The sequence below is a fragment of the Eulemur rufifrons genome, chromosome 6, assembly GCF_041146395.1.
Source record: "Eulemur rufifrons isolate Redbay chromosome 6, OSU_ERuf_1, whole genome shotgun sequence".
NCBI lineage: Eukaryota > Metazoa > Chordata > Mammalia > Primates > Lemuridae > Eulemur > Eulemur rufifrons.
In genome coordinates this window covers 27340813-27357128 of record NC_090988.1, presented here as the reverse complement: position 1 = coordinate 27357128, position 16316 = coordinate 27340813, and the positions used below count along the sequence as shown (strand labels likewise).

The 16316-nt window shown below is 35.8% G+C and overlaps 1 protein-coding gene across 1 annotated transcript in view; it reads left to right on the top strand.

Annotated features, from left to right (window-relative positions):
- The window catches only part of AASDHPPT (aminoadipate-semialdehyde dehydrogenase-phosphopantetheinyl transferase), a 30532-nt gene extending 21347 nt beyond the window's left edge, over positions 1-9185 (top strand). The window contains exons 5-7 of the mRNA XM_069468985.1: positions 4859-4930; positions 7054-7204; positions 8423-9185. Coding sequence (XP_069325086.1) covers positions 4859-4930; positions 7054-7204; positions 8423-8436 — 237 coding nt within the window. The 3' untranslated portion in view covers positions 8437-9185. The remainder of the gene's footprint in view (positions 1-4858; positions 4931-7053; positions 7205-8422) is intronic.
- Positions 9186-16316: the final 7131 nt, after the last annotated feature.

The following is a 16316-nucleotide window of genomic DNA, read 5'->3' as shown; positions in this document are numbered from 1 at the left end:
AGAATCAGCTTGTTATCAAAAGAGAGTTATTAATGTAGGCCAGGTGCGGTGGCTCATGCCTGTGATCCTAGCATTCTGGGAGGCCGAGGCGGGAGGATTGCTTGAGGTCAGGAGTTCCAGACCAGCCTGAGCAAGAGCGAGACCCCGTCTCTACTAAAAATAGAAAGAAATGATTTGGACAGCTAAAAAAAATATATATAGAAAAAATTAGCTGGGCATGGTGGCACATGCCTGTAGTCCCAGCTACTCGGGAGGCTGAGGCAGGAGGATTGCTTGAGCTCAGGAGTTTGAGGCTGCTGTGAGCTAGGCTGACGCCATGGCACTCTAGCCCAGGCAACAGAGCGAGACTCTGTCTCAAAAATAAATTAATAAATAAATAAATAAAATAAATAAATAAGGGAAAAAAAGAGAGTTACTAGTGTAAGTTAAACAATTAATGAAACTATCTAGAATAATGTATAAAATAGAGGACAGAGGACTGAACACTGGAACAGTTATATTTAAGAAGTACAGTTTGGCTGGGCACAGTGGCTCACTAACATCTGTAATCCTAGCACTTTGGGAGGCTTAGGCAGAGGGATTGCTTGAGGCTAGGAGTTTGAGACCAGCCTGCGCAACATAGCAAGACCCCATCTCTACAAAAAATGTAAAAAATTATCTGGGCATGGTGGCAAGTGCCTGTAGTCCCAGCTACTGGAGAGGCTAAGGCAGGAGGGTTGCTTGAGCCCAAGAGTTTGTGGTTGCAGTGAGCTATTGATGATGCCTCTGCACTGTAGCTGAGCAAAAGAGCAAGACCTATCCCCAAAAAATAAATAAATAAATAAACTTCATTGCTACCCTTAAATGTAGACATTTTCCTAAGCATCTCCCCCTTTCCTCTCATGGATCACTTATGATTAAGTCTTAAGCACTCCACCTTTTTGTGTACCAAATCTTTAACTCAGTTTCTTCTACGCTTTAGACTCACTGCCACATGTTTCTCCCTCCTACCTGTTTCTCTCTAAAAATTCCACAGATATCTCAAATTTTGCAGATAGAACAAAGCCATAATTGCCCTTCAAGGTACTTTCTCTTTTTAACTTTTTTTTTATCCAATCATCCAGAATAAAAAGCCCAGACCCATTTTAGTTCCTCTTCCTCTTTCCCTTATTGTACTGTCAGTCTAGTTACCAGTGACATGCTCCCCTTGAAAATTCCCCTGACCCCTGCCAGTTCCCTGGTGTGCCCCTCCTAACACAATCTGCTGTTACTTGAATATCTCTACCCCTTTTCTGTATCTATTTGCTTATACTATTATAATTTCATGACTTTTCCTGTCTCTTCCTCACCTTCTTAATATTTTAAGTCCAACTCAGGTGCCTTCTGTAAGATACCTTTTTGTTTTTTTCATATGACATACCACATTTTGCCTCATAATCTCTGTATTTATCTAAGTGTTTTACTTCCTCATTGCTCCCTGAGAGCAGGGGTAGTATTGTTTTTTTTTTTTTTTTTTTTGAGACAGAGTCTCACTCTGTTGCCCTGAGTAGAGTGCCGTGGCATCAGCCTAGCTCACAGCAATCTCAAACTCCTGGGCTCAAGTGATCCTTCTGCCTCAGCCTTCCGAGTAGCTGGGACTACAGGCGCATGCTACCACACCCAGCTAATTATTCTATTTTTAGTAGAGAGAGGGTCTTGCTCTTGCTCAGGCTGGTCTCAACTCCTGAGCTCAAGCTATCCTCCCACTTTAGGCTCCCAGAGTGCTAGGATTACAGACCTGAGCTACCACGTCAGGTCAGGGGCAGTATTTTAATTAGCATTCTATCTGTTACAGACCTAAAACATTAGCTTGGACATAATCAAGAATCTGTTACTTCAGCAAATCCAAAGAATTTTCCACATAACTAAATATTGTATTTCACCTGGAAAATAAAATATTCTAGAAGAGATACAAAATGTTATACCAGGAAGTCTCATATTTTTATTAGCTTTCAATTTATAACCAGTTTCTGTTAGGAAAGTTACCACCTGAAAGTTTCAAATGATAAGATTAGCTAAAATAGGAATTCTTTGTTTTGCTTTTGGAAGAAGAAAGGGCTTATCAAGTAGAAATGTTAAAATTTATGACAGATTTTTCTTTTAATACAGAACCTTATCATTGGAAAAAAATAGTAAAATTAGAATATTTTAAGTTATACCTTAAACTTTTATTTTACTTTGTAAAATGTAATACCTACTAAGAAAATGACTAAAGCCCAATAATCTTTTTAATCTGGTGCTAAGCTGTCTCCTGAAAAGATAATGTATTCTTGCTCCCTTTGGGTTTGGTCGAAATTGTGGGGAAATTTTGGCATTCACAGTAATTTTATGGATAAAAAAATTACAAGTTCAGGAAATTCTTGAAAGTTTAGAAAGTCTTGAAAATTAAATCTTAAGTAAAATAGCATTGAATAAACTAACTTAACTGGTAAGCTAACTTGCAGATTTCCTTTAGTTTTTTAACTAAAATTTATTATAAACACTGTCCTAGGCAGAAAGAATTTAGGCAAAGTCCCTAACCTCATAGAGCTTTCATTCTAGTGGAATATTGATTATTAATAGTTAACATTGTAGGAACATGGCATATAACATTGAAGTAAATGACAGTTTGATAACTTGAGTCATCAGTTGTAAAATAGCTTCTCTAATTTTGCTGTGTCAAATTTCATGTTTACATGATGCTGATAAGGTGTGAATAGACTGATAAAATTTTATTTTGGAATCAATTGCATTGAATTTTGGCTTGTAACAAGTTAAGTAGATAAATTGGGCAGGGCATTTTGGCATTTTAGCTGGCAGGCTGAACAAAAACTGATTATTGCCCACCTACCTCTGATACTCAGATACAGATATTACAGAACTGCTGATCTGAGTGGTTTTTCAAAATTAATTATAGCCAAAACATCTCTGTACATTATAATGTTCATATTATCAGTATATTCAGGGTAAAGAATGGGAGCAAGACCTTGTATACCTTGTATCAAAAAGAATAATTTTGTTTTTAATAAATACTGTGATCTTGGTTATTTTTTTCCCATTTGTATATATTGATGGGATGCACATGCAATTTTGCTACATTGATATATTACATCGTGGTAGAGTCAGGGCCTTCAGTGCATCCATCACTGAAGCAACACACATTGTACCCACCAAGCAACTTCCCGTCATCTACGCCTCTCACCCCTGCAAGTCTCCACTGTCCATCATTGCACACTCTGCTTCCATATGTATACCGTATTTAGCTCCCACTTACAAGTGAAAGAAAACAAATGGTATTTGGCTTTCTGTGTCCGAGTAGTTCACTTAAAATAATGGCCTTCATTTCCATCCACATTGCTGCAAAAAACATGATTTCATTCTTTTTTACAGCTGAATAGTATTTTATTGTGTATATATCCCACATTTTCTTCATATGACTTTGTTTTTTAGTTTAAGGGAAAATTTTTTTGTTTGTTTGGGGACATCATAGGAAGTGACAAGTCCATTAGTGTCTCATACTGTTAAAAATGTTCAAAACACTACATATCCATTAGTAACATTTTTTAGTGTCCAGCTATCATTACCATACATATGCCTCTAATTATATGTTAAGCATGATTTTTATTTACTAAAATATTCCATATATATATAAGAACTGTGTGCCATATGCCAAATTTCTGAAAAATTATTTTAGATATTTTTGAATCTGTGCATTCAAGTTACTTTTTTGTTGGAAAAAAAAAAACCAAAACAGGACTACATTGCTGACTTACTTTGTGATAACTTTGACCTGTTAAATCTTCTGATACTTAGTCTTTTTATCTCTATAAACATATTGTCTTAAATTTATTGTTATTGAATTTCATTTTTTGCTAATTTGGATATCTTAAGGTTTGAAGATAAGAAAAGGATAAAGGAAGAAATGTCCGTAAATACTGCTTCTGGTTATAGTTTCTTATTTCAACTGATGTCTTGTAGAAGAATGCCTTAGTGAAGTGGTTTTTCAGTGAAAATTTGATTTTTAAATAAGTGTTTATAATTTTCTCTGGTAACTAACTGCTTTAATATGTATTACATTTTAAATCTCCCTTCCCCTTTGTCTCATACACAGGGGAAAATAGAAAATTGCATATTGGTTAAGTTTTACCTATAAATTTCCACCATGATTTTCCATAGGGTATGGTGTGTAGTTGACCAAATGCTTACAAACCAATGTTGCAACCTGAGTTTTGTTTTACGTACACTTTAAGCATATATAGAATTAAACCACCAGTTAAGGGCAGATAGCTACCATGTATCTCTAGATAGGTCATATCACCTCTGTAGTATTCTGGTTGAGAATATATAACCTAAAATCTAATCATCAATAAAACATCAGACTCCAAATTAGCAATATTTTATTAATAAAAGGAGGTCGGGGTTTTTATTTTAAAATGTTAATGTCATAAAAGACAAAGGCTAACAAGACATGACAACTGAATGCTGTACTTGACCCTATTTGCCCATTATTTGGCTCCTGTTCTGGAGGTGCAGGATGTGCTACAAAGGATATTATTGGATTTATTCACAAAATTCAGAATACAGATAATAATGTATTGTTTCAGTGTTAAACTTACTGGAGTTATTAACCACTGTGGTTATGTAAGAAAATGTTCCTATTAGGCAATACATCTTAAAGTATTTGAGAGTAAAGGACCACAATGTACGTAACTTATTAAGTGGTTTAGGGGAGGGGTGTGTGCGCGCACGTGTGTGTGTGTGTGTGTGCGCGCGCGCGCGTAAAAAAAAGACCTAGAAAATGTGAACAAAACTGTGTCTAGATTTACATATTTAGTAATCCGTATTTACTTTTATTTTTTAGGAAAGCAAAATAGATGAACACCATTTTGTTGCAGTAGCTCTTAGGAAACCCGATGGATCTAGACATCAGGAGGTAAGATTTTAGGATTTCTTTTTTCTAAAAAGCATGAATCAATGTTGTTTGTTCTTTATGGATGGAAATAGTAATTTGCTTTTTATCAGGTTAGAAGGGTGTGGTTTTTTTTTTTTTGAGATTTTAGATTTAGAAGTATTTTTCATTGCCAATCTTTAAAATCACTGGAGATTTTACAGAAACGTTTTTAAAAAGCATGTTACCTACTGCACATTCAAATACATTTAAATATTAAAAAGAAATAATTTTGGTAGTACTGTCATAGTACTCATATTTCCATAGAAATTCAAGATAATCACTGTCTTAGTCATCTTTTTTTTTTTTTTTTTTTTTTTGAGACAGAGTCTCACTCTGTTGCCCAGGCTAGAGTGAGTGCCGTGGCGTCAGCCTAGCTCACAGCAACCTCAAACTCCTGAGCTCAAGCGATCCTCCTGTCTCAGCCTCCCGAGTAGCTGGGACTACAGGCGTGCGCCACCATGCCCATCTAATTTTTTCTATATATATTTTTAGCTGTCCATATAATTTCTTTCTATTTTTAGTAGAGGTGGGGTCTCGCTCTTGCTCAGGCTGGTCTCGAACTCCTGAGCTCAAACGATCCGCCCACCTCGGCCTCCCAGAGTGCGGGGATTACAGGCGTGAGCCACCGCGCCCGGCCCTGTCTTAGTCATCTTAACAGTAATTTGTTTTCTGGTGAATGCGGCTGTGTTGAATATAAGGGTACCAAGTTGAAGGTTGGTGAGTAATGGAATTACCTTGCAAATTGAACCCCTCCCCCTTTTAAAGTAATACCCTAAATTATTCCCGAAGTTATATGTTAAACATATGAGAGACCTTGTGTCATATTGTGGCACAACATCAGTCTCAATTTAATTCCTCCTTCTTATACCTTCTTATGCTATTATCTAGTAAGTGAGGGGGGAAGAAAACCTTAAGGTTCAAACACTTGCAGAGTTGTGATTCTGCGGAAGTATTTATTTAAGCAATACTGATATGTTATAACTGAAACTACATACATGTCATTATTTTTAGGGAATCCATGTAGGAGAATGTGGCATGACCAATATATGTGCATCATTACTTCTGGAAAAATAACTCAAGCCACAGATCATGCCTTTGATAGATAGTCTAAGGATTAAAATTCTTCATAGATTATCTTCCTTAAAAAAGGATGGCATTTCAAAATTGACACCTGTTATCTGAAAGACATTCTGACCCAGATACCTGTCCTCTTGTTCTCAAGTCTAAGCTATACACTCTCTGTAAATACCTTATATTTCTGTAGAGCGTTATAATTTGTAACACATTTGTACATTCAGTACTTTTGATAGAGCTTATTTAGGCAGTGGCAGCATAGTGCAAAGACTAGGGTACAATTCAGAAGATCTGGATCACAGGCCTAGGTCTACCATTTAACCTGTTTTGTGAGCTTGAGCAAATTGTTTGAATTGTTTGGTCTTCCTGAGCCCCAAATACCTATCTATAAAATTGAGATAACAACCATATCATAGCATAGCTGTGAGCCAAATTGTATAAAATAATACTGGACCTTGTTAAAGCATGATATAAAACCCAAACGCTATTTATACAAGAATGTGTAGAACATTAAAAAGGTCTATACTGAGTCGAGTTGTGAATGAGGGATGTATCTCATAGTATATAAAATACAGTTTAAATTTAGTATTGAATAATTTCCTAGAGAAGTATTCATCTCTGTGTAATTATGGCAGTTTTATCTGATCCACCCTCTAGAGCAATATTTCTCAAAAGTTTGCTGTGTGGCCCAACTGTATCAAAATAACTCACCTGCTTGTTAAAATTACAGATTTTGGGATCTCTTTTAGCTCATATGTACTGAATCAGACTTTTTGGATGTGGACTCTGAAAATCTACATTTTAAACAAATACCACAGGTTATTATTGTATCAAAAAGTTCAAAACCAGGTTTTCTATTTCATATTTTTGGCAACACTAATACAGGAGTAAAAACAATATTCTAGAAATTCTATGTTGTAATTTAATACTACTGAAATGTAATTTGGTCTTGTTATTTTCATAATTTAGAAATTGATCATAAGATTAACATGCAGTATAACAGTGAGATAATCTGTTTTTTTCCCTTTCAGGTTCCATCGCAAGATGATTCTAAACCAACCCAGAGGAAATTTACTATTCTCACCTTTAATGATTTAATAGCATCTGCTGTTCCCATGACACCTGAAGATCCTTCATTTTGGGACTGCTTTTGCTTCACAGAAGAAATTCTCATACGAAATGGTACAAAGTCATGATTTCCTGAATAACAAAGGGAAATGAAAACTGTTTGTAATCTTCCATATTCACTGAAAAATAAATGCTTGATAGTATCAAACTTTATTTCACAAAAATTTTTTTTAAAAAATGAAAACTTTTCCTATTAAAAAAGGAGACTTCCAGTTTAAGATAGCTCACTAGAATACGTTTACCTCTTCCTCTCCAAAATTGCATTAAATTGGTAGAAATAGAAAGGATGGCAGCATCAATCTTAAAGTGATACATGCTCACTGTAGAAAAAAATAGAGACTGCAGATGCAAAAAGGAAGTATTTAAATCCTGTCTTACGGAGAACTACTCTTAAAACCTGAATATCTTTTCAGACCTTTTTTTGGCAAATGAATCCATAATAACATACTTGATTTTTTTTTAAAAATGGGAGCATACTGTTTTAGAAGGGCTTATTTTTGTTTTTTGTTTGTTTGTTTTTAGAGGCTGGGTCTTGCTCTGTCATCCAGGCTGGAGTGCAGTGGCACTATTCCAGCTCACTGCAACCTTAAGCTCCTGGGCTCAAGCAGTCCTCTCATCTCAGCCTGCTGAGTCGCTGGGGCTACAGCACGTGCTACCATGCCTGGTTAATTTTTTTTTTTCTTAGAAATGGAGTCTAACAATATTGTCCAGGCTGGTCTAGAACTCCTGGACTCAAGTGATTCTCCCAGCTTGGCCTCCCAAAGTGCTGGGATTACAGGCGTGAGCCCCCACGGCCAGCCTATAATTTGTTTTTTAACTGTACGTCTGTGGTTCATAAATAAACCTCTTTGATACAACTTTTAGTGATTCTAAAGTACTCTTGTTACATAGCTAATATAAGAAGGATGCTTTTAACCAGAGGTAACAATGTCCAGATATAATTGGCCTAAGTAACCAAGGACATTTGTTATCTTTCATAATACATGGTTCAGAGGTGTCATTAAAGACACTTTTTTTTTCTTTTTGCCTTGGCCTCAGTTTGTTTTGCCTTAGGCTCATCCCCTTCTCCATTATAAGAGCTGCTGCTGTAACTTCCAGTTTTATATCTTTGTAAAATTGCTGAAAGGCAGGAAAGGCCATTTCTCCTCTCATTTGTTTTATCAGTTAGGAAGACTTTTCCCAAAAGCCCCCAGAAGATTTTCCCCTCAGTTTCCATTGACTCAGATAAGGTCACAGAGAAAGGCAACATCTGACATTTTTACCCTCTCTTAGGAGGAGACTGTTGAAAATGAAGAAGCTAAGGTGGGCTTGGGAGAATGGAATTGAGGTGAAGCCCACTGCCTGCCATAAGAAAGGTGTGCCACAATTTACTCATTTTTTTTTTCTGTTAAGACATTTTGATTGCAGTTAATTAAGCAGTGTTTCAGTGAATGTCCTTGTACATTTTGAGGTGTACATGCTTACTTATATCCTTAAGTTTCCAGAAGTGGAATGACTGGTTCACAGGGCTTAAACATTTTTAGAACTTTAATGAGTATTACCATATTACTCTTCACAAATGCTGTACAATTTACCCTTTCAGTTAATATTATATGTGTGACCACCCTCCTACCTACATATTCCCTGGTCAGTTGTAGGTATTATCTTTTTTTTAATTTAATCTTTGCCGGTATAACTGAAAATGGTATGTCATTTTAAAAATATGTATTTCATTACACATGAGATGGATATATCCCATCAGTGTTGTTACTGGTTGGTTGTGTTCCTTTTTTATGAACTGCCTGTTCATCATCTTTACCTGTTTTTATTTTAATAAGTAGCACTGAATTTAAAGTGGGAACATAATATATAAGATGCCAAGACCATCATATTGATGACAGAATCTATTATATGGTTGTAGTGCATGTTTTGGGGAGTTAAAGTCTTGTTAAGTATCAAGAAGTAAAATAATTTCATTGTTTCTATTAATATCACTAACATTAAAAGTAGTGTGTAAATTGTATAAAATTAGGTACTTTAGTAAAAAAAAATTGGAATGTTTTATAATTTTTTAATTTTATTAAGCATGCCAAATTATTCTAAACATAGTAAATAATGTGTTTTAAAAAGATCAAGTAGCATTTATGATAGAGGAAGTATTGTTGTCCCTAGCATGAGTGTAATGGTGATATGAAAATACACTTGTCATTATGATAATAAAAAATTAGCATTTATTATGGAATTTTATGAGCCTGATACTGCTAGATTTTGTGGTTTCTAGTTTTTTGTTTTTCTATTTTTTATCAAAGTTACACATGCACACAGTTTAAAAAGTCAAGTAGATCTATGAGATTTTTTTCTTCTAAGGAAAAATACTACTACTTTGACTTTCTCCATTTCCTGTCCCCAAGGTAAGCACTTTCAACTCTTGTAGCTGATATTTTTTGTTATTTATTACCATATCTCCAAATAACATATTGCTTTTACTTGATTTTTAAAATTTTAGGCATTGTCTTTTTGCTTCTTAATATAAAGTTTCCCTATTCTGTTTCTTAGTATTACACATTCCCTTTTTATCCTCCCTTCTCCTCCCAACATAATTATATTGCAATTCAGTGTTTACATTATTGGCTATGATTACATAAAGAATATGTATACATTATTGAGATTATGTAACTGCTTTTCACAACTGAGTGATATATTATCTTTTTTTTTTTTTTTTTTTTTTTTTTTTTTGAGACAGAGTCTCACTCTGTTGCCCAGGCTAGAGTGAGTGCTGTGGCGTCAGCCTAGCTCACAGCAACCTCAAACTCCTGAGCTCAAGCGATCCTACTGTCTCAGCCTCCCGAGTAGCTGGGACTACAGGCATGCACCACCATGCCCGGCTAATTTTTTCTATATATATATATTTTTTAGCTGTCCATATAATTTCTTTCTATTTTTTTAGTAGAGATGGGGTCTCGCTCTTGCTCAGGCTGGTCTCGAACTCCTGAGCTCAAACGATCCGCCCACCTCGGCCTCCCAGAGTGCTAGGATTACAGGCGTGAGCCACCGCGCCCGGCCGAGTGATATATTATCTTTACCCTATACTACATTTTTATTTTCTTGAGTTAATAATTGACTTTGCATAGATCTCTACCATATGTATGAATATCTTTCTACTCAGACATATCAGTTATTCTATCCAGTTTCATTCATCTTCTTGAAGAAATCACTCCTGGAGCAATATGCTTTGTCCATTCTGGACTTTTTGCCTTCTATGGCTTGTGCACAGCTTTCACCTTGGAATCTCCTTTGCCGTCATTCTGGGGATTGCTTGCCTCTCCCCTGTGTTGGATTCCCTGTTTCTCCATTTCCTGTATCTCATCTTTTCTTAGATTTACATCTTCGATTTGTGGAGTATATCCACTAGTAGCTTTCTGAGAACAAAGAGGGTATGGGAGATACATTTTTTGAAACTTTATAAGAGAAAGGGGCAAGCCTTTTGTGCAGAATGGTGTAGGAACCACCCTGTTAACTCTATATTCATATTCGCTTTTTTCAAGTATTTGGTGCCGCCAGTTGCTGAGTCCTGTGCCAGGCTGAACCACAAGTGCTACTTCATGTTTGCTGGGTCCAAAACCATTCCTTGCATTGTACCATACTGTCTAGTGTATGGCTCTGTTTATGTAAGTTTTCTACATAGGAATTCTCATGTATTGATTTAAAAAATGGATCTATGTATATATCCCTTGCTATTCACACTCAGAAATTGAATAGATTTGGATAAAATTTCAGTTAAATTTTTCTCTGTCAGAATTATTACCTACTCAGTATCTGAATCTCAGAAATCTCTTGGTTTTCTGTAACTAAACAGCCCCTCACTAGTTGAACTATTGACAGCTGAACTTAACCAAATAGATTTATACATACACGTGCACATATATCTTTGATCAAAAATATTCCTGAAAACAATTCCAACTATTTGTACTCTTAACTAAATTGAAGAGGATATGAAAAGAGCTAATGATGGATTTCATTTTTATGGGGAAAATAAATATGCCCTAATAGTATTTGTAAATTGGAGATTGGCAAGGGTCTTTGGATATATCTCCAGTTTATCAGTTAACATCAGTGACTGCTTTATATGTCTTATGGTATTTAGAATAATTATCTTCCATCCTAAGTGCTTCACATGTATCAGGCTACTTATTCCTCATAACCTTATAGAGTAGGTGCCATTATGCCCATTTTACTGATGGGGAAAATAAGGTACTGAGATATTCAACAACTTACTAAAGATTATGTATCCATTGAATAGTAGAGCTTGTTATTTAAACCTAGATAGCCTAGATCCAGAGCCTGAACTCTACCACTGTAGTAAGTGGTGTGCTGAACACATACTAAGTTGTGTGTTCATAAATGTTTAACAACCAGTAATCCTGGGTCAGGGATGGGTGGCTTTTATATGTAGCTTGTGCTGATTCCATGAAATAATGCCACATATATTAATAGTATTTGACTATGCAGCTATAATTAATACATAGTGTTTTTTGCTTGTACCTTATATTAAGATTGAAACATTAGGATGGAATCTCTTTGGGTGTTGCATAGAAGTAGAAACAGTGTCAGAATAATTGAGCTCACTTAAGCCTAAGCTTCTCAAAGGAGAGTATACATACTTAGGAGTAGACAATGGTGTGTTAGTTACTCATCACAAGATAGCAATTGAGCACCTAGAGGCATCCATTTTACCTAAATTTTTGGAAAGAACTTTTTATAATAAAAGCAATACAGGTATAGTAAGAATGCAAACTTGCCCACATTTTAAGTAAAAAGGTGAGGGGCTTCAGAGAAATTTTCCTGCCCAGGAGTACATAGTCGCTATTCTTTGCTTTTAGGGTCATTTTTCAGTGAAGAAATGGGAAAGGAACCAATATTAAAGGGAAGAAAAGTAACATTTATTGAGTACTTAAGCAGTAGGGCCCAGTGCTTGGTGTAACGCACCACTTCGCAGGTCACCTTCGGGAGCATGCCAGTATGCTAGGTGGAAAGCCACCCTTCTGCTGGCAGAGAACCTTCGGCAGTAGGCAAGCTGAAGCCCAAAACTTCAGTGGTCCTAATAGTTCTGTGACACTTTTTTTTGTTGATATTTAGCATCCCTTTAAAGCCCTTTCTATGCTTTCCTGGTGTTGTATGAGTGAGAAACCTGCTGAACTGGTTCTCTTCTCTGAGTCCACATTCACTAGGTGATAGAAAGTTTTCAGTTCCATTATAATCTTATGGGACCACCTATGCAGTGCCTAGTTGCCAAAAAAAACCTCCTTATGCACTGCATTACTGTGTCTATCTCTATGTTTATTTCTATGGTGTCTACATCTTCCTTCCTTCTCTGAACTCTTGAGTTTCAGACATTGTGTTCACACTTGACTTATATCCTTAATTTGAACATCACAGCTGTCTTACATGTAAGAATGTACAATCTGAGGCCCAAAGAAATTAGGTAATTTTTCTGAGGTCACGGTACTAGTAAATGGTGTCATTCTGAATTCAATTTCGTTTCCATGAACTCGAAAGCTCTTTCTTCTTTCTTCTATATCACACTGTCATCAAGATGAATGGTGGAAAACCATACTTCTGCCTTATATGTAGTAAGCAAGGCTGCCCTTGAAGCAGTTCTCATGTTTCAGAAAATGGGATTAAGTTTAGAATTTGAATATTATCCCCAAAGGGTGAATTTGAATCTCATATCTATCTACATACATATTTTACTGCTGCAATTTCTGTTGTCTTTGATGATCATCTAAATTTATTCCTCATTTCACACAAGTTAGCACCTAAGCATATTAAAAGTTTGTTTCCTTATTTAAAGTGTGAGAATTATACAATGAATTTATAATGTCAAAGCAATGGCTATGATTTTATTCTAAAGTGTAAAGGAAAAAGTCATTGCTTTTGTTGAAAGAGTTTAAGATATGTTCTTGATGACATGACAGAGCTTTATTGGTCAAAACCGTAGTAAGCTTTGAGAGCCAGTTATTTATAGTTAGGTGAAAATCATTCTCTCTTAGAGGGTAGCTGATTATTTAAAATATTAATAGAAATTAAATTTTTTCTTCATAGAGTTCATATTTTAGAACGAGCTTCACTTTAAAATCTGTATTATATTTGCATTGAAAAACTTAATTCCACTGGATACCAGTTATGAAATCATTAACTTGACAGGAAAATAGCTGTCAATACTTGTCATTTTGATACATAAATGTAGATAGTATAGGTCACAATGTAACTACTGTGGTTTTCATTTGGCATTTCTAAACCACTGCTCTGAGTTTGTAGATGATGATCAAGTGCTTATTTAATAGTAGTTTTTAAATTGGTGTCAGGAGATGGAAGTGCATTGATTCTTACACTGTGTATAAGGAAGCTGTTTATTGGTTTTCTATTTCTGTGGTTATGTAGCTCCTAGAAATAAGAAACCAGACCATTTTATTAAAGTAATTTTTTTTCAAAGTAAATGCACACTTTGAATGAACTTAGATAATAATCAACACATTTGAAATCTGATACTAATTTAGAGATTTAAAATAGGTCTAAAATAGACCTGTAGACCATGAAACATTTGCAATAAATGGTAATTAATGCAAAGAAGTAGCATCGATCTCCAAGCACAAGTTCCTGTTGTTTCCCCAGGCACCCCTCATATGTAAATGAGTGCAGTTGACCAGTTGAGTAAAAGCATTAATCTTTTAGTAACTTAGAAGAGATAAGAATAATCTAGTGAAATTTTATTTGTATCATTATTGGAGATCTATTTTCTTTAATAATCAAAGAATTAATTTGAGTCAGGCACGGTGGTGGATGCCTGCAGTCCCTGCTACTCAGAAGACTGAGGCAGGAGGATCCCTTGAGCCCAGGAGTTAGAGACTAGCCTAAGCAACATAGCGAGACACAAAACAAATAAAAAAAGGAATTATTTTGAGTTCTATTGTTTTTATTTGGATATTCAGGATAAGTCTAAATGACCTTAAAGCAAACGAATTAAAATCATTTTAGAGCCAACCTAGACTAGGAAAGTCTGCTCCTGGAGTTTTAATAAAAGTAATCTGAACATTTCATTAAGAAAAAAATGTAAATAAATAAATATGATTCTTTGAGGATAATCTTTATGTGAAAGAGGATTTCTGAGGTTGTAAAAAAGAATAGCATGTGATTTGGGGTTAAGAATACAGACTCACTGCACTTGCTTTCACAGAAAACATGGTTCAAATATCAAATACATTGTTAAAATTGCCTTTTACAAAACGGACATGCTTTTAACTTTGGGCATGATTAATTTACTCAGGGAGAAAGTATTTACCTCTCCCCAGACTTTAATTGCATTTGTATTTAGGATTATTAAAAATGGTATTTTTCAAAATAGCTGATAAGTTATGTCAAGATAGATTTACTTATGTGGTTATCAAATAGGAAAATGTTCCCAAAGCAATAATTTCACATTTTACAGGGAAAAGAATCTTTTATATCCTTAGTTCATTTATGCTATATCCCAGTCACTTGTGTTTCATACAATTTTTAGTGTATGTGTCAGAATGTGCAGTATTTGATCATTTTAAAGCCTAACTAATTTAGAAAGCATATTAGCCATAAACAAACACAATATATTATGTCCAAAGTAATTGTGCAGATTTTCCATCATGAGAAATAGTCGATTTATTTCAAATGGATTTTCTTTCGTCTTTTCTCTTTTCTTTTCTTTTTAACATGTCAGATCATAGGAGACTGTTTTCTTTCTGCTGGCCTCAAGGCAGGACAAGAATAAATAGATTTGTTTCAGAGCACAGAGTTCATACTTATGAGATACCTAGAAAAGTTAAGAAAGCTACTTAGTGGAAACTCATGATGGGTTCAGATTTTTCAACAACTTTTTTTTTGTAGGAAACTTTTTATTTGCTAGTTTAGTTTTATAGAGTGACCTATATGTTCTGGTTGTAAGAAGGAGTTACAGCTCCCGCAAGGTCCATACATTCACTAATAAACTTTCAGTCCGCCCTGTTGATACCTTCCAGAATTTCTTTCTTGCCTACCAAATTAAATGATTCCATTGTTTTGCTTGGAAAGCAGGGTTAGTTCTCTTCTATCCTGTAGGTTCAAGTATAAAATCCTTAATATGGCTTACAACACTCCAGTTACAAACCTCCTCCAGATCTTCACTTCTCAACTTTATTCCACTCTGCCACTGTTTAGCTATACCTGACCCTCACTGTGCCCCCCAGCCCTCAAAACTGAATTCACTCTCTGCCTTTCTGTACTTCCCCTTTCCAGCTGATTGATCTCATTTAAATTCATGACCACTAATATTAAATGGTTGTAGTACTGCCCTGCAATTATACATTTTCTTGGTCCACTCACTCAGATGACTTTTCCATACTTTCCCTTCTCTCCTCCAACCTCTAATACATTCTCCATCTTTGCTCTCAGCTGAGTACCTTACTCTCTACTCCACTGAAAAAACAGAATGTTTCAGAAGAGAATTTCCCCAAGCCACCTCCACCACATCCACCCTTGCTGCATCTGTGCCCAGGCGCTCTGCCTTCCTTCCTGCTGCCAGAGGGAAATCGTCCACACTCTTGTCTACGGCCAGCCCCTCCATCTGGTCATTAGAGTCACTTCCCTGTTCTCTAGTTAGAATGTTACTTTGGCAAATCTCACCTCTTTGACACATCATTTTCCCTGTCTGCACGGCATCATACAAACATGTTATTACTTTTCTCATTTAAAAAAAGAAAACTCTCTCTTGACCCCATCCTTCCCTTTTGGATAATGTTCCATTTTTCAGTTCTTTTCTGCAAAAACTGGAGATAACTTCATTATTTACAGTTTCTCTCAACTATGAATTCTAGAACCCACTCAAATTAGGCTTTTGCCCCACTGACCACTGGTGACTTCAAAGTCACCCAAGACCTCCATATTGCTAAGTCCTTTGGGCAGTTCTCCGTCCTCATCAGGAACTGGTCCTGACCCAGCCAACTTCCTCTCCAGAAAGCAACAGGCAAGTGAACTGAAAAACTGACTTAGGGCAGTCTCTCAAACCCTTTGGGCTCATTAGGGCAGGAAGTCTTCTCTCCCGCACACTCTATCTTCCTCACACAGCCTTTGCAGAAAGCTTCCTCTGCAGAAGTACTGCTCTCCAGAGTCCCCTCTTCAG